At 31.9% G+C, this 21,061-nt stretch overlaps 1 protein-coding gene and 1 long non-coding RNA gene across 2 annotated transcripts; both read right to left on the bottom strand.

Annotated features, from left to right (window-relative positions):
• Window positions 1-7,572: 7,572 nt before the first annotated feature.
• Window positions 7,573-10,495, bottom strand: LOC123898025. Its single transcript, XR_006805191.1, has 5 exons — window positions 9,895-10,495; window positions 9,003-9,076; window positions 8,800-8,928; window positions 7,949-8,316; window positions 7,573-7,835 (listed from the first exon to the last, which is right to left on the bottom strand). It is a non-coding gene; the product is annotated as an uncharacterized LOC123898025 (long non-coding RNA).
• Window positions 10,496-12,961: 2,466 nt separating this feature from the next.
• On the bottom strand, window positions 12,962-20,987 carry LOC123896818 (E3 ubiquitin-protein ligase RSL1). The gene is made up of 3 exons (XM_045947202.1): window positions 20,134-20,987; window positions 18,396-19,156; window positions 12,962-14,011 (listed from the first exon to the last, which is right to left on the bottom strand). The coding sequence occupies exons 1-3, from the start codon at window positions 20,584-20,586 to the stop codon at window positions 13,651-13,653; spliced, it is 1,575 nt and encodes a 524-aa protein (XP_045803158.1). The 5' UTR covers window positions 20,587-20,987; the 3' UTR covers window positions 12,962-13,650.
• Between the last annotated feature and the right edge of the window lie 74 nt (window positions 20,988-21,061).

Genomic DNA, 21,061 nt, shown 5'->3' with positions numbered 1-21,061 from the left:
CTCTGTGCTTAGGTCTTTGTCATGCAGAAGGACCGGGTACAATTCATTTCTACTCTAAAACTTTTACTTCACACAAATTCTATTTGAGTGTTGGAATGTCTGCATGTATAACCCCTCTTCACCACAACCGTGCTGCAGAGGATAACCACCGTCCACGTCAATTTTGATCATGTAAGATCAAGTTTAAAGACGCTTGACCTAAACAAGCAATATTATCATTTTTTTTTAATCACTAATATTTTCTATTCTTGTAATATCATAAAAAATGGAAATGATGGAGAAATATAATGGTAAGATTATGAGCAAAACACCAACGGTTGCACTATACCATATTCTCAATTATTGATATGATAGTATTCGATTAGTTGCTGCATATTTTTTATTCTCAGTAGCAGCCTAGTAGTAGGAGTATATAATTATACTCTAAGGAGAAAAATACCTGTTTCTTTTTTACAAGAAAAATATCTTATTGTTAAATTTGGATATAAAATATTTGTAATGTTATGGACACTAAGAACACTAAAAATAATATTATTATTGTTAATTTTTTTTAACTTGAGTTTTTAAGACACTCCTTAACATTTTATTTAATTCTATTAAAGAGAGAACAGTGGAACCAACAATGAATTGGTTCAAGTGATAAGAGTTTTGGTCCCCCAAAGCATGTGGTCAGGAGTTCAATTCCGATGGAGAAAAATATTGTCAGTTCTACCGTTGACTATTATTATAAATGGTCCTTCATAGACTAATACTTAAAAAAATTAGAAATTATGAAATTAATTATTTTCTTTTTAAAATGTTTGAAAACTTTTTGTTAGATTCAAAGTAGTGTTCTTTTATACTATTAGAAAATACTGTATCACACAATTAATTTTTTTAATACTATCAAATAAAATGTGATGATAGAATATAGGTATATATAATGTATTTGCAAACATTTTAACAAAATAAAATAATTAAAAATTAATTAGACTATGTACCAAAAAAAATTTATTAGACTCTCAACCTAATTACTAAGTGAGTGTATTCTAATCTAACAAATCTAGCTTCTACCAGCTACATTGTCCTTTAAATCTGTCAAAACTTTTATGATTGCTATTATTATTAAAGTCCAAATCCTTAATAGTAGTAATAATAATGGGTTAGTGACCCACATGTATATTAATAAACCAAAGATTTTCAGGTAGCTAGAGCCATCCTTTTCAATCTTCTCTCCAACTTTATCTTTTTTCAATACACAAACTCTTGTCTTGTGACTTGTCTATCACTAAATGAATAGGAAAGTATAATTTTTTGTTGTACTTCTCTTCTTAATTTGGGATATAATGATTAAAATGTTCAAACATCCTCCTCATTCTATCCTTTTTCTTCTTTCCTATTCAATTGCCTTTTGATTCTTTTTTCTCTTTTTTACTTTTTATTATTTTTTGTAAGTCCACCACTATCTTTATGTTTTTTAGAATAAAATCCATATTCTCATGGAAAAGAGTAAAAGACACTCTTAAATCACTTTAAATTGGGTTGTGGAGTGAATCACTTGTATTTTCCTCCATCACTTTAATTTTTGTTAACTTTTTTTCCTACTACTTTATCTCAATTAGGGTAGAAACAAACACATGCATGCAATGCCTCTTTTCCTCATATGTTCCCCCTATTTTAAATTTCTTATTTTTTGTTCATAAAATGACAATGTAGTGTTTGTATATACTCCCTCCGGTCCTATATATAAGGAAAACTTTACATTTTAGATTCATAAAATTATTGATGTATCTAGTCCATTTTTTCAATATTCTCAACCTTCCCGTTTAAAAGTATGTCGATATGCTCCAACCAAATACATCATATCGTACCTAACCAAATTATGTGAGACGCATTCATTTCTTTTCTTTAATAAACTATTTGAAAAGTAAGAAGTTATCATCCGATGATCATCTCTCTATCCCATTTGTTTTTCTAATTTTTTAGTTTCAATATTTTGTCGTTAATTTATCTTTTTTTAACGTAATCTAAAATTAATTACGTACCAAATTTTATTTATCTTTCTTTTGAACTTTAAATTAATCGGTTAATTTTGCTTATTGCTTAAAAACCCCATAGTAAAATATTAAAAAATGTAAAAAAATTATAATAATTATAATCCACACAAATATCTAAGTTCTTTTTTTTAATCTCATTTGCTTTATATAGTAAGTAACTTTGGTCATAAAAATTGAAGAAGTAGTAGGATGGTTCCAATAAGATGTTAGGAAAGTGGGTGGAGTACTAGTGTCCAATGGAATAGTAGAAGAGAACAAGGTGGGGTAAATAAAAGGTATTATTTATGACTAAGGTGTTGTTGGGGCATTTAACGTCAGCATGTGGGAAGTATAGAGTGCATAAGACATGAGAATCAGACCCATCTCATCTCACACAATTGGATGGAATGGATCACTATAGATGGATTTGGCAATTCAGAGTTTTACTGCGAAGTAAGTAGAGTTTGACCTATAAGTTGAGGGTTGTCTTACTGATTAATTATGAGATTAGCAAGTGGATCTCGATTAGGTGGTGTTTGTTTTGATGTTTATTTTTAGTGTTCCGTATATATACGACACTTCTGTTATGTAGTTTCTTTTTTGCTGGTTTTTGTTCGTCTTCTACAGAGATCTGGTTAATTAATAATATATTTGTCATTAAAAAAAAGTTTGACCTATAGTATAGTTGTTTCCATAAGAATTCAAACTAAATTATTTCAAACAATTCGTTATAAAAAAAACTCGTTAATCACTTGAACCTCAAGATTATTCCGCGCTCTCAGAATTGAGTATTGAGTTTAACTCAACCCGACAAAATTAAATCGATTTGTAAAGTGAGGATTGCCCTCACATTATAAACACACATTCAAACTATCTCACAACCTGATATGAGACTTCTTAATACGCGCAACATATTGATGAATAATGAATGCCAGTAAATAAATAATTTTAAGTAGGGTACGTAGCTTATAGTTTTGCTTTTGCCTTGGCTTAAGAACCACGTTCGGTCAAAAACATCACACCCCAAATCTACGACATATGAATATCATTATCACTAGTCAGATTCATATTCATTGATGATGATCAGAAACAACAAACGATATTGCAAAAAAGTGGAGTAAATAATGAGAGAGAGACAGATTCATTCATATCATATTCAGAAAGAAACAAAGGAAATACTAATAGGTCACTATCTCTTTCTGATTGCCTTGCCTTACAATTTTACTCACTTCGAAATAATTTAGTACTTTCCTTTTCTTTTCAAAAAATATTAATAAATGCCTTAAAACATTGTTTAAGAGTTAAAAAGGATGGTTAAATATATTTTTGGTATTTATAAATGTTAGATTTTTGTATTGGAAGATTTACTACAAATAACTTGACAAATGACAAGAAGAAGATGAAGACAATATTGAAGATCATACATAAATTATAAAGTGTACGTTGACATATTAAGCTTCAAGTTCAATTTAACCTCACTGATTATGTAAATTTGATGCAAATGGATAAAACAATGAATATCCTTCAAGATACTTTGAAATATTTGGCATGAATTGAACAATCATATCAAACATATTGATCAATGACAAAAAAGAAAGAAAAAAAATTTAGTGTATTATTATAAAGAAACTTGTAACATTTTACTAAGTGAAACAACTTTATGAGTTTCACACAATAAGAAACGGTTAATTTTATATAACATTCGACTTATTACTCAAGTGTTGCATTGACTAAATTGGTGAAATTTTGTGAAAGTTATCACGTGATACTTGAGTTTAATTCATTAGAGTTATGATGAAAAATATTTTGAGTAAAAAAAAATAGTACTAAAAATTAAAATTAGAATATTTATAGAAATGAAAAATTTATTTAAGCTTTAAAATAAGAATATCATTTTACAATAAATTTTACTTTGAAAATAATATTTCCTTTTAAGAATTCCTTAAACAATATCCTTAGATATTTGTTAGCACGCCTCAATGAGAAACTTTTCCAGAGTCATAATAATATATATGAAAAATATATATATTTATTAAATTTCAAAGTACCTTTAATAATTAAAAGCACCAATTAGCAAGACTCATAACATCTACACTGACACATAAAAAAAAAACCAAGGTTGTAGGAGAAAAGCAAAACACAAAAGAGCCAAAGTTCACTCATACCATGAATTCAGGATGCCTAATACTGACTTGACACTATTTTGCAATCAACTGTACCAAAAAAGTAAAAAAAAATCAGTCACTTTAATTAAAATTACAGAAATTTTTTAGAAAATATTTAAAATAAATAATTTATTTTTCAGACATATCAGTGGCTTTTTGTTGGTTAGGGATAACTAGTTTCAATCTTAGACAGGTCACACATATCATACGACGCCTTTGTTTTTGTATTTCCTCTTTTACCATTTTTTGCTCGTCTTTTGCAAAGATTTGTTTATTAACAATATTATATTTGCTGTTAAAATAAAAAGTTTCAATCTTAGACTTTGGAATATTGGGTGAATTTGCAAGAATTTAACACCACCTTAACCAATTTATTTTTTTGTTTTATTGGTTCTTTAATGTAACCATACCCTTGTTCAGTTGTTTTACACAGATTTGGATTGCATGTAGTAATGTACTCAGGAGAGATTTGGTAGTTCGTTTAAGATTGGACTATCCAAATTTAAAGCAGTTTTTTTTGGTACAAACTTAAAAGCAGTTTTAATAACTACTTTAAATTTGGACCGTCTGATCTTAATCGGACAGTCAAATCTGAATGCATGCAATCTAAATTTGTTTTAATCAAAAGACGAACGGTCATTTTAATCCCTAAAAGTCATGTACTTTGCTATCATTAGTTCTTGAATGTATCGAAAATTGAAAATCTTCCTTAGTATCTCTTTTCATATATGGACTAAATTGATCCACAAACAGTATGTTCGATGATTAAATTGAATACCTTTTGAAGATAGTTCAAAACGTCATCCATAATAATGTTATGTCGTATAAGTTTATGCATATAAGTTTTCAAAGATTAGATTTTATTAAACAGAAAGATTTAACGATATAGTTTGTTGTCCGTCTACCTTTTATTCATGTATAAATATATATATATATATATAAAACCAATAAGTATTTGTTTATATGACAGTGAATTAAGCACTTTAAAACTAAAATAGTTTGTGTGACAATAAAATAATCAGATAGTAAGAAATTAAGTGGATGACTGTATTTATTGGATTGATCAGTGGACCTACTATTGCAGATGGAATCAATTTAATTTGTAGCCACACGAGGCCTATTGATCTTTTATTGATTTGTTGTGTTGTGGTGCAATGCAATTACAATAAGTTGGCTTATTAGAATACGGAAATATAAATGGGAATGCAACAACTAGTGATATGATATGGAGAAGAGTGTGGATAAATGAGAAAGAGTCAGAAGAGAACGTGAAATGGCAACATCTGAGGACCACGTTACATTGGAAGTTGGAAATAGTGAATAGGAAAGGAAATCAATAAACAAAAAACAAACAACAAAAGATTAGCAGAAAGGATACGTTAGTAGTAGATTTCTGTCAGGTCAGGGTTATGAAAGTTAAGTTATTTGAATAGAACGAGGTTCATATATAAAATACGATCTTATATATAACTAAAAATTCATTTTTGAGAGTTAATGATTAACTGATGTATTACGTACGTTCATATTATAAACGAGATAATACATCAGTTATTCATTAAATCTGATTACAAAAACGTATCATATACACCTATAGTTCTATATAATGTCTATCATGAAACAACTAGTAAGTCTTTGGCGTGGCATAAAGCTATCAATAATATGGACAAATTTTGTAGGACTGTGTTGTGTGAAACCTTGAGTTTGTATTTATATGTTTTTTTGACCTGTGCAAATTTTATTTTCTTTTGGTACAATGACCTGTGCAATTTTGTATACCATAAAAATTATTATTTGTCAATTTCTTTAATTAATTAGCTATTTTTTGACATGGGTGGTTTCAAAGGAGAAGGATAACCATTAACTGCTAGGAGAAGGATGTCGAAGGCAGGGCTAGTGACCGGAGTGAAGTTGTAACACGTAGCCATACTGAAAGGTGTGGTTGGATGACCTCCTTTTCAAGAAGATCTAATGTTTTTTTGAGTCGTTTGATTTTGCACTTCCTAGTTCCTAACAAGAAAGACACTAAGACGGCCTCCAACCAACCAGAATCACCGAAATTCAACTCTACATGCAATAAACTCTAACGGTTCTAACACAAAATAGACCGTGCATCTCTCACTCCTAGAAGAATCGCGGGGTGTTAAGATTTTTACCCAGAAACCATTTCTAATTTCAACTTGCACCTAATAACCTATCAAATATTCATGCAACTACTATTAACTAACTTGTTCTAAACTAAAAAAATATGAGACTGAAAACCTTTTTTTTTTCTTTAACCTAATTTATTCACCTCTCTATGATGCCTTGGAGATTGGGTTATGTTTAGCCTTAAAAGCAGAAAGGACCACGACATGATGATGATAGACAATAATAATATGATGATACTCTCTTATTATAGTACTTGTTTCTGCAGTGCAGAGTCTGCAACCATGGGATGGATTGATGGGTTATTATTGTTTTGAAAGTGTTGCTATTGCCTATTGCCTATTGCCAGTGAGTGAGTGAATATGTGTGGGGCTATGTCTGTCTGTTTCTTCTGTGCTCTCTGTTTATCTCATAAAACACTCTCAAGTCTCATCCTATTCCTAAATCTAACACTGCAACTTTGTCCCCATTAACCCTACCATCCATCTTTGTGCTTCTCCTTTCCTTTTCTATCACTATCCCACTAAATTATAGGACCATTTTCCCAAATATATAAATACTTGTATGTCATATTCGTTTTTATATTTACTATTTATTTGGTTGGCTCACGAATTTTGATCAAGTCAACATATACGTATACGTTGATTTACATGTCACGTTAGCATATCATGTAAATTATTGTTCATGTGTGCGTTGACATGTTGACGTCACTACAACATTTTCATTCTACAAGAACGCCAAAAAACCGTTCTGTAATGTAAAAAAACCGTTGTCATAGGCTACGAGAACGGTTTTCAGGGCGTTCTATACCGAGGGGTCCTCTTAGCCTTTGGCAACGGTTTGTTTCCCAATGGCAACGCCTTGAAGATAACCGATTTCTTTGAGTCGCTAACAGAACGGTTTTCAATGTTCCCAACAACAACGGTTTCTATCCGTTTTCAGTAAAAACCGTTGCCATTGGTTGAATTAGAGAACGGTTTATTCCACTAGAATAATGACGTTTTACATCGGTTGGAATGACTTTTTATATCGGTTTTTGAAGCGATTTGTTCTCACCTTGGTGTCCATGGTACATCGGTTTTGGACAGAAACCGATGTTAAAAATCTACTTTCCACAACTGGCACTTCCAGCAACCGATGTAAAATGTATGTCTTTATTTTTAAAAAAACATCAAATTTCTATTTTCATACTAATAATTAATAAATAATAATTAATAAAAAAGAACCAATAGCAATCACAAAAATTAAATATCACCAAAATAAGATATGAAAACATATCAAATCAAATTACTATTATATAGCAGTACAAGTTATAATATGTTGAACATGTATATAGTCATTAAATATCCTAATGAACAATACATTATTACTATGATTTCTTAACAAAAACATAACAATACATCATAAAACTAAGATTAACTTTACTAAGATATGAGACTACAACATATTATAAAGTAGTATTTTGACGTCCTCTCTAGCTACCTTCCAAATTTCTTGTATATATATAACTCTGCAATTACATGGAAAACATATGTATGATATGAGCAATATATAATCATATTTATTTAATTAACTAGAAATTACAAATAACAGTAACTAGGAAGAAGGAAAAAAAAGTCTTACCGAAATAAGCCCCCATAAGCCAAAAATATCGACCTTTTAAGGTCAGCCTGATCTAAAATAAAATAAAAAGAATTACAATATAAGTACTATATAATATAATTAGTCCAAAAATGAAATGATTATTGGAATTTGGGAGGAACTATTGAAGCTAATTAGATAACAAACATTTTGCACATAGAACCTGATTTTATGATTATACTCATAAAAGAGCAAAATGTGCAAGGAATGGAAAACAAAATTAATTAGTAACTCAAATGAATGCAGGCAAACTTTGTCTATAGCTTCAACAGAATAAAAAGAATTTCACATTGTTCCTTTCATGTTCAGCTAGTTACAGAGACATGTAATTGCAATGCAACATCACATCCCTGCATATACAATAAAAAAAGTTTAATTAATTCATTGATTGAAAAAAACAAGAAACAAATTAACTAAAAACAATGGGTTTCACTGCTTCATCTTTGGTGCTAATTTAGATTTAGCATGCAAGGAATAAGAAAAAAATCTGAAAAATAAAAATATCATAGCACCTTGTCTAACTGAACAAAATGTATTTAGAGGTGTCAAAATTGTCAATAGGTTATAATTAAATTCATACCTTAATATTGTTGGTGTCTCTAATAGAAAGTAGTTTTTTTTTTTTTCATGTCTCGAAATATATATGCACAACTTTTAATCAATCTTTCTCCCTAACCAATATAGTGAACATTGGCAAGTGGATAATAGTTCAAAGAAAAAAAGTAAAGTCACTAGAGTCTTCTATTTGTGGCTCATAGAAAAATCAAACATTGATGGAATTCCTTCATGAGTTTCAATGCATTACAACAGTCCATTGGTATACACACACTAACCTCTAGGAATCATATTTGACCATCTGATTTAGAACCCTTCTTAAGAACAAGTATCCGGAGGTTTTGAAAAGAACGAATGAGTGACCTTTGCATGACAAGGAATCTGCGCCTAACACAGTTGGGCTAACCCTGCAATCCAAAATGGATATCAGAAGCAAAAGACTTACAAAAGTAACTATGAAGCTAAGAAACTTAAAACTGACCCATTCTCCGAAACTGAAGTAAAAATTTGTACTTGAATGAACAAAGTTCCATCATCAGCTCCAACAGTGACATACTGTCAAACAAATGGAGGCACAACTTTTGTTTTAGGCATCAATTGGCTAGCAAACCTAATTAATAATAATAACATATAATAATAGCATATATAATATATAATGGCAGATGTAGCAATACACAAAGTTGAAAGTAAACAAAACACTTTCGATCGTATCATATTGGATTCAAAATAAGCAAGGTAGTAAAATATGCAAAAGATATGAAACTTTTTAGAAAAAACAACATTAGTATGGTGCAACTTAATGATATTTGAACAAATGACCACAACCCCAATTGAATGAACAATTCATGACATTGATATTGAATATGGTAACATATGCTCAAAAGGGTTAATAAAAAACTAAGGTCTAGTTACAATAATATCCAAAAGCACCACAACACTAAGATAGCTTAATCACAAAGATAGAAGACCAACACTAATGACATTTTTTGAGAACGCAAAATCTCAGTGGCCCAGTTAACTATTAAAAAAAATCAAAATTATATACATATTCATGAACACATCTAAAACGCAGAAACATATTAGTTTTCTCACAGTATTTAGGAACAACTCACAGTTGTAACAATAATACCACTTTAACTTTAGTCATGTTACATATTAGCAATAGTCACCCAAAGATAATTTACAAGTGAAAATCAAACACCTTAAAAGCAGTACAAAAATCAATGTTTATATCATTTATCTCTCACAGGCATAAAATCAAACACCTTAATAGCATTACACATTCAATGTTTATACAGTTAATCCTAAAATTGTTTATATCCTTAATCCTTAAAATTCATCACATTAAACACAAAAAGAAGCAATATCAGTACCTGACATGAGTGAGCTTCGATTGTCTTCGTTTGAACCTCAAGGAATGAGATCGAGCTTCCCTTCGTGAATGAGCTTCAGGCCATGAAGGAGCTTCGTTTCAGAGAGAGGGAATGAATGAATGTGTTCAGAAAGAGGGAATGAGCTTCGTTTCGTAAATGCGTTTCAGAGACGGAATGAGCTTTTCGTGAATGTGTTTCAGAGAGCTTCGGTGACGAGACGAAAGAGTTGGCGTTGCTATGAATGAGGCTAGGGTTCACCGCTTTCTTGGAATGAATAACAACTGAAGGGATTATCAATTTCTGAATTTGTGACCAAAATCAACTCAGCGGAAAGGATTAGGGTTTTGGGAGATCAATTCTAAGTTTGAATCGCGTTTTCTAAGTTTGAATGCGTTTTCTAATAATCAATTTCTGAGTTTATGGTGAATTGAATCTGAGAAGAAGAAGAAATTTGGGATGAACGGATTCAATTTGGAGAAGAAGAGTAGAGTTGGTTTTTCCATGGATCCAATTTTGGGTTAGAGCAAGAAGAGCAAATTGTGTTTCCAGAATCGTGTTATGTGTTTTTTTTTTTTTGGGAGAAAAACCTTTTATTTTATGTTTTTAGTTTGATACAATAGAAACGTTTTATGAGTATATTATTCGATCTAAAAAAATGGATTTAATTATATATTTTGATTATAATAATTAAAATTATATCAGAACAGTTTTTAGCCGTTGTTGTAGAAGTTAAACATAAAACCGTTCTTGTTTCATCTATGGGAACGGTTTTCCACTGTTGTATAAAACTGGCAAAAAATATATATACTACCACAACGGTTTGCCGAAACCGTTGCCTTTGACCCTCTATGAGAACGGTTTTTCTACATCCCAAAATTTAGGCGTTGCGGTAGACCTAAAATGTTGTAGTGCGTGGTATTCAAGTTACTATCGATGTGTATATTGACTTGGTCAAAATTAGTGTGGGCACTCTTTTGAAAAAATAGGCTAAAATTAGGGGTCAAGGTGTTATTATGAAAGTTAGCCGAAATTATAAATTTGTGAAAATTATAGGGGTTAAAAGTGCAATTTATCATGTTTATAAATTAGAGGACTAATATAATAGATCCTACAATTAAAAAAATAATAATTAGAATTTTCTTTATTCTAAATTCATAATATAAATTTTTGATTTGTGGAAAAGTTTACATATTTTATAATGATGATTATGATAAAATTATCGAACTTCTAATTTAATTTTTCAAGTAGTATTTAATCAACAATTAGATTAATAAAATCATAAAATAAATTATTAAACATAAGAAATACTAAAAATTCCTCCCATTAATCATAAGCAAAAGTGAAATGTTTTTATTGATTTATATATCTTTTTCTTTTCTTTTCATCCACAATATTATTACCATGAAAATGTGACCCTAGACTTACCAATGTTTAATATGAAGTAAGTAAAGTTTTATAAAAAAATATTCAATATCAATACATCATTGGATACCAGTGAAATTTGTTCTTTTAGAAGAAATGCATTAGTCACTTGTTCCATCTAATGGTTTATATGAATATGTTTATTTATTATTTTTTTCGATAAATAAACGAAAATAATAAACTACTGAAAACTCATACACCTAAAATGGAGGGATCAGAGTTCGAACTTTGGTCATAGCATCCAACCTAACCATTTTAGCATTTCAACTAGTTGAATACAGCTTGTATGATTTTATTTTATTTAGTAACACCTTGTATAAATTTGTGAATACATATTTGAATATGGAAATTTCACATATGACTCCAAATCCTTAAAGTATATTAAGAGAAGAAAACAAAGTCATTGAATAGATTTGACCTTTAACGAGTAATCAACATTTTCAAAATTTCAACAATCATGAAATGGAAAGATAATGGAAATGGGACAACAAGTTTTATCATATCTTCCTTTCACTATATTATTTCCATTATCTTTCTCTATTTAATTCATACCCACTTTTCTCACTATTTACACCGACGCGGTTTCAATTTCAACATCACCTTTAGTAACATTTTTGCTACAACAAATATTAACCAAGTGTATTGCATCTTCACATTCATATGTTCCCACACTATTCAATTATTTTTATGTTGTGAATTCGTTTTAAACATGCTCACAATGAATATGACTAATAACAACAAAATTCTTCAAATTGTTTTCATTTATTAGGGTTGGCGAATGAACCGGCCAAGATGTCCCGTTTTGGGCTACCCGCCATCAATTTGTTTAAAGTGGAATAGGACGAGCGGATCAACTTAAGTAGGTGGGATGAAACTCCTACTCCACTCTTCGACGGATTGATAGAGTGACTCGACAATAAAAAAAGAAATTAGTCATTCTTTTCTTAAGAGCAAATTAAAGATAATAAATATATTAATAAAGGGTTAATGTAAAATATGTTTTTGGATCGAGTGAACATGAAATCCAAAACGACAGAGGTAGCAGAAGAGAAATGCCATTTGTTTAACTAACCAATATGTTATGTCAATCATTGTCCCATTTTTTAAGCGAGTTAGACGAGACACACCAACTAACTCTCTCAACCCAAATAACGGGTAAAATAGCCCGATCTATCAAACTTGACCTATTTTGCCACCCTAACTAACGATTGGTTTTCTTTCCTAACAATTCACTTAAAAAATAGAATGATCCTCAAAATTGTTAACAGCAAGCAGCTCATTTTCTGCAAAAAAAGAAAAAAAAAATTAAAATGAAGTGAAATTAGACTGATAAATGTAAACAGAAAATCTTGTGTCAATTGTAAGATTTTAAAAAATATTTAATAAACAACATAACTGTAAAGAAATTTATATTTCACAACAGATTATGCACTTGTTTGTTTTCACATTCGCAGCAACGTAATGATCCTTGTATTCGCAGCAACGCTGCCAGGAATGCACGAATTGCGCCGCTGCAGTTTCAAATACCCAAAGAACTTCAGCCAAGGAATATATGCATGCATTTTCTTTATTTGCAGACCTAACATGCTTCTACTAGATCAAGCCATTAGGTTAAAATCACCATCAGTAGAGAAGCATTAGAAGATGAAAAACAAAATCCGGAATTTCTTTCAACTGACCAACATTGTATTATTCTCAAACCACAGACAAACTAGTTTATCTTCCAATGTTCCTTTTTCTTTTTCTAAAGAGTTATCTCATGATGAACAAATCGTTCACTTTAATACAATATATCCATGAACCTTAGGTCAAAGATATCAAACTGAAGAACATACAAGAAGTCACATGACATGGTTACTACACATCATCAGAAGTGGCCACTTTTTCTACATGTGATTGTATGAAGTTGATGAGCTAACTATTTGCATGTTTGGATTGACAGTGAATTTGACGAAATCACAACGACCCCATGATTTTTCTGAAGCTCCAAAGTGTAACTTTTATCAAAATCACTAACACATTGTGATGTTCATATCTTGAAGTTGCTTGATTTGAAATATTGTACATATCTTGAAGAAAACTATTAACCGAATAATAGGGAAATGTTCACAACTCGAAGAACTCTATATTTTAGGAAGTGAACCAGAAAAGTTCCATCTCAGATTGTTGCTGATGTTATTACTCTTTCAAAGTTGCGGAGGTTTATCATAGGTAGAAGTTGGGGGTTCTGTGATCTTAGTGCTTTTGATGGTGTTCACTCAAAATCATGGCAACACACTGATTCGGCCAAGCTCACCGACAATCCAAACATGCAGTGTAAGATGTAGCACAATTTTATTGCAAGTAATCTTCATAGTAGTTATCACTTATCACAGAAACAAATCTCTCTAGCCATGGAAGTTGATGAAGATCCTTCAAAGGGTCTACAAAGGATTCTGTACATTGAGGAGGAGGAGATTGGTAGGGATTGTGGTCACTGAGACTAAAACCGCCATCAAGGAACCGTTGTATAAGTGCGAGTTGTGATCGTTCTTGATCTGAGTATGCATCCATGATCGTAGAAGTCTCCCATGTCCATTGTTCCGATTCTTGAAGGGTGTTTGTCAGGCTGTCTTCATCCCAAAATGCACATTGACATGTTTGTTGGCCGTGCCTATACTCCGCACCGCAAGAATAGCAGAACTCGTGACCGCACCTGAAATTTAGACACATGAAATCAAAACTATCGATGTAACTGCTTATGTTATACTAACAAAATTCAACCTAGACTTCTGAACTTCTCAACAATCTAACATACTCTATTTTCATTGAATGGTAAAAAAGATCACTTAATATTAAATAGCACTAATGAAACTTAACTAGTATACTTGAGCAATTTCAGATAACTTAAAAGTAATAATTTCATAATTTGATAAAGAAAAATAAAGTGCATAACAGACATGAAAACAGAGTGTTCTGTGCTTCGCTCTTGTTCGTTCCTCGCGGCTAATAATGCCAATACTGATCGTATTCACTAAAACAGTTTCAAACATTTTTTTTTAGAGGAAGTTTCAAACATTATTATTATTATTATTATTATTATTATTATTATTATTATTATTATTATTATTATTCTAAGTTCATAGTAAGAATTTTTTGTGGCACCGTAAATTCCCATCCGACAAACTATGAGTTTCCTCGCTATTGGCCTCGCATAATCCCATTAGATAGGTGTCAGTGGAATTCTGTTAGACAGATGTCATGTTGAAGTTGTGAGATTTTAGATAAAAGTATAAGTGAAAATAATAAGAACTTTGAATATTATTGATAATGGCTTGATACTAACTTGATGCAGAAGACTAAACTCTAATCCTATATGTAGAGAAAAATAAAAAACAAATCAAAATTTTGGGTATAAATCGGATATCCTCTGCGCGCAATACTAATCCCTCAAACCTTGTGGGACCAAAATGGGGGGCAAACTCTCCTCGAGAGTTTTAACGCTGCTGCATGCCCAAGCCAGGTTAAGCTAGAAGAGGCCCGTGTCATCTCATCTAAGCACTCTTGGGTAAGAACAAATCACAATAATAAAAAGTAATATAAATCCAATCCTCAGAGATAATCTAAGATTGTGAACTGATCCTAGGAAATAACTTAAGATCCTCTAATATAATACAAAACAATTTTGTAATATTCTAACATGTCACTATTGTTAAAAACGATGACTAAAATTAGTAGCGGAAAATATGTAGGGGACGAAAGTTTGAAGAATTGTTTTGTAGACACTAAAGATAAAGGTTGGTATATTTATAGGGATGAAAAACATTTAACCTAAAAATTAATGTAACCGGAATAGCTGATCATCTCAAAATGATCCCTTCTGCAACTTCATTTGCAGAAATCAGCTTTTTGCTATTTTCAAGTCTAAAAATCATTGAAGCTTTTCGATCACAAAACTATTTTCAAATCCTATATCCTCTCCCGCCACATTGATCCACTCTATCCAATAAAATATCCATTTAATGCGGTTTGCATCTCCAACCATAAACAGATTTAATAATAGTGCAAACTATTGAAACAATCTCTCTATCTACCTCTTTTCATACAGCACAGCCAGTTCTGCATTTTTATCCTTACAACTGATACTCAATTTATATTGCAGACAAACGCTTTTCTGCATTTTTATGTCATCTTCGCTTTATTTTCTGTTTTAAAAATTTCTTCAGGAAAGAACAAATCAAACAAGTTCGTAGTTTTTTGCTTTAGTTGTTTCACAGCACTATTCTGTTTTTAGTATTATTAAAATTAAAGGGAATTTTTTTTAATCATTCTAATGCCCTTGTTCACAAAACATATTACTATTATAGAACTCACTACCGAGTACCAACTACTTACCTAGAGAACCAAAATAATTTGAACCTGCGGCATTAAGTCATAGATTACATTGAGTACAACAATCTGAAACTGATATTGAGGTCTGAACAGTGCATGTAGAACCAGGGAATCAAGATGAATCTAGCCTATTATCATTGAGTAGCTGGATCATATATCACTAACTGATCTCTCTCTCTCTCTCTCTCTCTCATCTCTCTCTCTCTCTCTCTCTCTCTCTCTCACACACACACACACACACACATGCACATCCATTTCAAAAACTGGATGGTTGCAATAGTGGTTTACAGAATTAAAAAACAATTTCATTAGTCCAAGTCTAAATATTACCATCTAGAAACATGTAATGCAAGGGTCTTTATTTGTATGAAGTTACTGTTGAAACCAGTGTTTTAAAAACCGGACCGGACCGGCCGGTCGAACCGGTTGAACCGGAAACCGGAGGTAAACCGGTCTGGTCTGATTGTTGGACCGGACATGCTAATGAACCGGTGGAAACCGGAATGAACCGGTGGAAACCGGAAAAACCGGTGAACCGGCGGTTTTTTGAACCGGCCGGTTTATTTGCGGGCAGATTTTTTAAATTTTTTTTATGCTTTTTTTTTTTACGTTTTTTTTTTTCTTTCTTTTGTACGCTTTTTTTTTTTGTTACGGTAAACAACAAGCAGAACGGATGAAATTGTTTTGAAACGAAACAAATTTCACTTGATATCCAAAGCATAACAAGAAGTAACATTGGATAGGGCAAAACTAATAACAATAGAAAAGAAACAAATGTTTGCTCAAAATTATTAACCCATTTGAATATTCCAAGAAGAAAGTAACAATATCATCCCATGAACTGAAATCCATAGATCAATCACCGAAAAGGTCTAACCTTGGCTAACAAAATCAATATTAGGCATGTTTGAAAGAAGAAAAAAAAAATCAGTAAGATGAAAGAAAGGCAGAGAGAGAGAGAAAAGAAGAAAGAAAAGAAAGAACAAAGATCTGGCTAAATAGTGAGGAGAAAAGAATCAAAGAAAAGAGAGAAAAAAGAAAGAAAAAACGTAACAGATGGAGGAAGAGAGAAGATAGAGCTGCTGTGCAAGTAGGTTGTGTAATAGGAGTAATGAAATTTCAATTTTAGGGTTATAGCTTTTATTTGGGCTTTTGGGTCAACAAAACTAGGTAAATTAATAGCCCAAAGTATTATAAAAAGACTACTTTTCTTTTTAACCAAATAAAAATAAATCAAGTATATTTGACATACAATTTTTTTTGGTAAGATATAAAATTATTATTTATTCTTTTAAAACCTATAAACATAATTTATTTGTATATGACATTCTTTATATAAAAATTTATTTATTATTATTAGTGGTATATGTCCTTGTTTTATAGAATTTATGGCATTCTTTTTATGAAATTTTCAAATTTTCATATTTTTATACTTTTTTAAAGACCGAGTTATCTGATTCAACCGGTTTAATAACTATATAGTCTTATCATAGAGACCGGTTCATTCCATCGGTTTAATCCGGTTTAATCCGGTTTGTCATGCGGTTCGACCAGTGACCCAGTGGTTCGACCAATGAACCAGTGACCCAGTACCCTCGCCGGTTCGATGACCGGTCCGGTTTTTAAAACACTGGTTGAAACTATAAGAGTCTCACATTTGATCTGATATGGCTTGAAAATGTGTTTATAAGTGGAAACATCCGTCACCTAACAAGGCGGTTTTGTAGAGTTGATTAGAGTCAATCTAAATTCTAAGATTAGAGCCTATGCAAGATCCATTAAATCGCCTATTATCGGGTAAGTTAAGTCACGCTCCACATATCCAAGTCTAGTCCAGGGCATTGGGGGGTTAAGAGTTCACATCGGATGAAATATGACCTGAAAAAAGTAGGGGGCATCCCTCAACTTACAAGTTGGTTTTGTAGGGTTGAGTTAGGTTCAATCCAAATTCTAAGCAACATACAGATTGCAAGTATTCTAAATCTCAAACTCAAATCAAAGCAAACCCAAAGCCCAAAATATAAGGCTTATGAGACGAATCCAAAGAGCAAGGATGCACCTAATCAAAGTAAGAAGTGCAATGCACCCGGCCATGTTTAGGGGAGAGAGAGAGAGAGAGAGGGAAATAACTTTTCTGCATTTGCTTTTATGTATTTCCAGAAACCAGACCTGTTATCAGTTATCACCTTGATACAGGGCTGTCCTTCCATCAATAATTTAATATTTCCTCTTGACTGTATCTAATACCTACCATATACTTAATTAAGATCTACACCAATATTTTAAAATCCAGACCAAACCAGCCAGTTCGTCGGTTGGTTTGATCACGGCAATACTGCAATCTGGTTGAATCATGACCAAGAACACTAACCGGTTCGATCTTCGGTCCGGTTCTTAAAACATCGGTCTACACTCTTTAGAAAGTTTCATTTTAAATTTTTAGAGTATATGCAAGTTCTTATCATATAATTGTAAGAAGGAATTAAGACAAATAAGAAAACAAAACTCGCATGTAAAACTAGTTTCAGTTGGCAGATCTGTCGCTTTTGTATTATTGTAAGTTTTTATAAGCTGTCATTCCAATTTAAATATATACTTCGACTGCAACATCGAAGTTAGATTCAGATATGCAATAATGGGTTACGTAGAGAAATGCATATAAAATGAATTGCATTTTTATTTTCATACAAAGAGATGTTGTATCTTACCAGCATGTCATGTGGTAACAACCTTGAGAAAGCTCAATCATTCTACGACACTGCTGACAACGCTTCCACCTTTTATTCTGAGCAAGACGATGCAATGTAATGTCAGAAGCATCTCTCTCCTCCTCTGGCAAATTCTGGTATTCTTCACAGGTCATGGAAGAATGCCAAGGAACACCACACTCCACACAGATAAACCTCTTACAAACAGGACACTCGATACAAGAATTGTCTGACTGACTAGATGAACCGTCCATTGCCGATAAACACTCGCAAGGATCAAGGAGAACGGAGCAATTCGGAAACGGACAATAAAATCTTTCTGACTGCACAATATTTGCTTCCGAAAGGGATTTCTCAAGAGATTCATACGAGGTGAATGGAAGAAAAGACTTGCATTCGGGTGACGAGATACAATATCTGCATCCGGGTTGAGGACATCTTATAGGGACTTGACAACATTGTAGCTTACCGTCAGCATAGGATCTCAAGCAATGTGAACAGAATGTGTGTGAACATTTCAAGGTAATCATCATTGGTACTGGCTTGTCGTCGCAACAAATAGAGCAATTCTCGAGTGATGTTTTGCCAGTCACAGGAAAAGTGACGAGTCCCATAGCTACTTTGGCCAACTGCAGTGGCTGCTCAAGATCAATGCTTGGTATAAGCTTCAGATCGAAAGTTTCAAAATTATTGGCATGTTCTAGAATCCTTTCTCTTAATGCCATCAAAAGCGGCATGTCCGAATTTTCCTCAAATGTTATCTGTTAAAAGATCCACATTCAAACAAAACATAGTTAAAGACAAGTGACCTACTAAACACACACACACACACACACACACAACTTAAGAGTGAATAGAGTGTAGTGACAATGGCATATATCAAAGTAATGTCAATTAATGTATGTGTCAAGAAAAACTTTGTAGGCTATATGTGATGTTTGAGTGGTGACTAATCCTAGTAGTCCGCATAGAATTCGTATTATGGTCGAGAAAAGGGCCTATACATCATGCATGATAAACAGCAGTATCAAGAAAATCCTTTCACCTTTAATAGAAAATAGTAATGTGATGATGAAATTGAGTCATAACATGGCTTCTAGTACATGAACCTCTAAAAAAAAATTAACATGCAAACTAAAGAAACTAAACGAAGGGTCCAAAAATAGGAAAATTCAAATCAAGGAAATGAGAAGTAAATGATATACATACTAGATGCATTAAGAAAACAAATATTATGAAATGAAAAGATCATAGCATGTTTAAGCACAACCAAGAATTGCACAACACTTTAGAAGTAAGAAATAGAAAATAATGCTTACATATGTTCATCCACAAAAGTCAAACATGAACACTAAGAAGCATAAATGGAGGAAAAATAACAAGGCATATAGGCTTGTTTGGATTGACTTATTTGAGTTTATCTTCTGTTTGAGAGAACTTATGAAAACAACTTATTACATGTGCATAAGCCTGGTTTGGCTTGTTTCTACAAGTACTCCATGATAGTATGAAAACAACAACTTATATCTTATAAGGACTATAAACAATTTGATTTGATTTTATCTTTTGTTGTAGAAATAACATATACATAAGCACTAAAATAAGGTGTTTATCCAAACAGGGTCAATACTAAAAAAAGAAAATTTAAGTACAAATGACATTCAATTTTGGCATTCTAGGGTTTGTCAGTAACCTTATACAACAAATAAATCATAGAATCAATTATTGAATCACTAACCTTATACAACAATTCAGAATCTGTAAAGGCATAAACTCTACGGATCTTATTCTGCAAAGCTTCAAGTAAACCATCCATGAGTGCTAAGTATTCAACCATAGCCTCATCAGCATAAAAATCAAGCCTTTTTTGCACCCTTATAGGAGAAAATTTTGATGATCTTTCCATAAACACTCCAATTCCAGAAAACCCTGAAGTTGAATTTTCAATTCCAGTTATTGATAATCCTTTAAAGAACATTCTTACTGAAAATTCATCAAGTTCTTCCTTCAAATTTTCCACCACTTTCTCCTCAGTATCTTTCCATTCTTCTTCTTCATCTTGTTCTCTTTCTTCTTCTTCTTCATGTTCTTCATCTTCACAACAACTGCAAAACTCATCTTCTTCTTCTTCTTCTTCCTCCTCCTCAACATTAACAAATGTTTCATAACCTAAAAAATCTTGATCTTCCATTTTCCAAATTTCCAAAAATAAAATAGCAGATTTTCAATTACTACAATAATTCAGCATGACCCATTAACAAATTGATCTAAAAAAATCAATTTTTTATCAACAATGAAAATGCCCAATAAAAAAATTCTAAACTTTGACAACAAAAAATGGCCCTTTTGGACCCTATTGATGAATCAAAGTTGGAAAAAATTGAATGAATGTGATTCAGAAATCTGATTCCTCTTTCATCTGAAGAACAAAAGAGGGTGTGATGATGCTGTAAGACCCAACAATCAAAATCAAATTTTTGAGGTTGGAAAAAAAATGAATATGGACCCTCATTCATAGGTCATTCATTGACTTTTGTGGAGAGAGAAGAGAGAAAAGGGTATCAAGAAAGAAGTGAAGGTGCCATACTCCTTATCAGTGTTTTAAAAACCGGACCGGACCGGCCGGTCGAACCGGTTGAACCGGAAACCGGAGGTAAACCGGTCTG

The sequence above is a fragment of the Trifolium pratense genome, linkage group LG7 (assembly GCF_020283565.1).
Source record: "Trifolium pratense cultivar HEN17-A07 linkage group LG7, ARS_RC_1.1, whole genome shotgun sequence".
NCBI classification, from domain to species: Eukaryota; Viridiplantae; Streptophyta; class Magnoliopsida; order Fabales; family Fabaceae; genus Trifolium; species Trifolium pratense.
This window is presented reverse-complemented; position numbering and strand designations above follow the sequence as displayed.

What these genes read in the sequence shown, in the direction of transcription:
- LOC123896818 (XM_045947202.1), bottom strand. Translation starts at nt 20,586, where the DNA reads ATGGAAGATCAAGATTTTTTAGGTTATGAAACATTTGTTAATGTTGAG. An exon ending in ATTCTGAATTGTTGTATAAG is followed by an intron (nt 19,157 to 20,133) that starts GTTAGTGATTCA and finishes ATCTTTTAACAG; the next exon opens with ATAACATTTGAGGAAAATTC. An exon ending in TGTTACCACATGACATGCTG is followed by an intron (nt 14,012 to 18,395) that starts GTAAGATACAAC and finishes TCTAAATTTCAG; the next exon opens with GTGCGGTCACGAGTTCTGCT.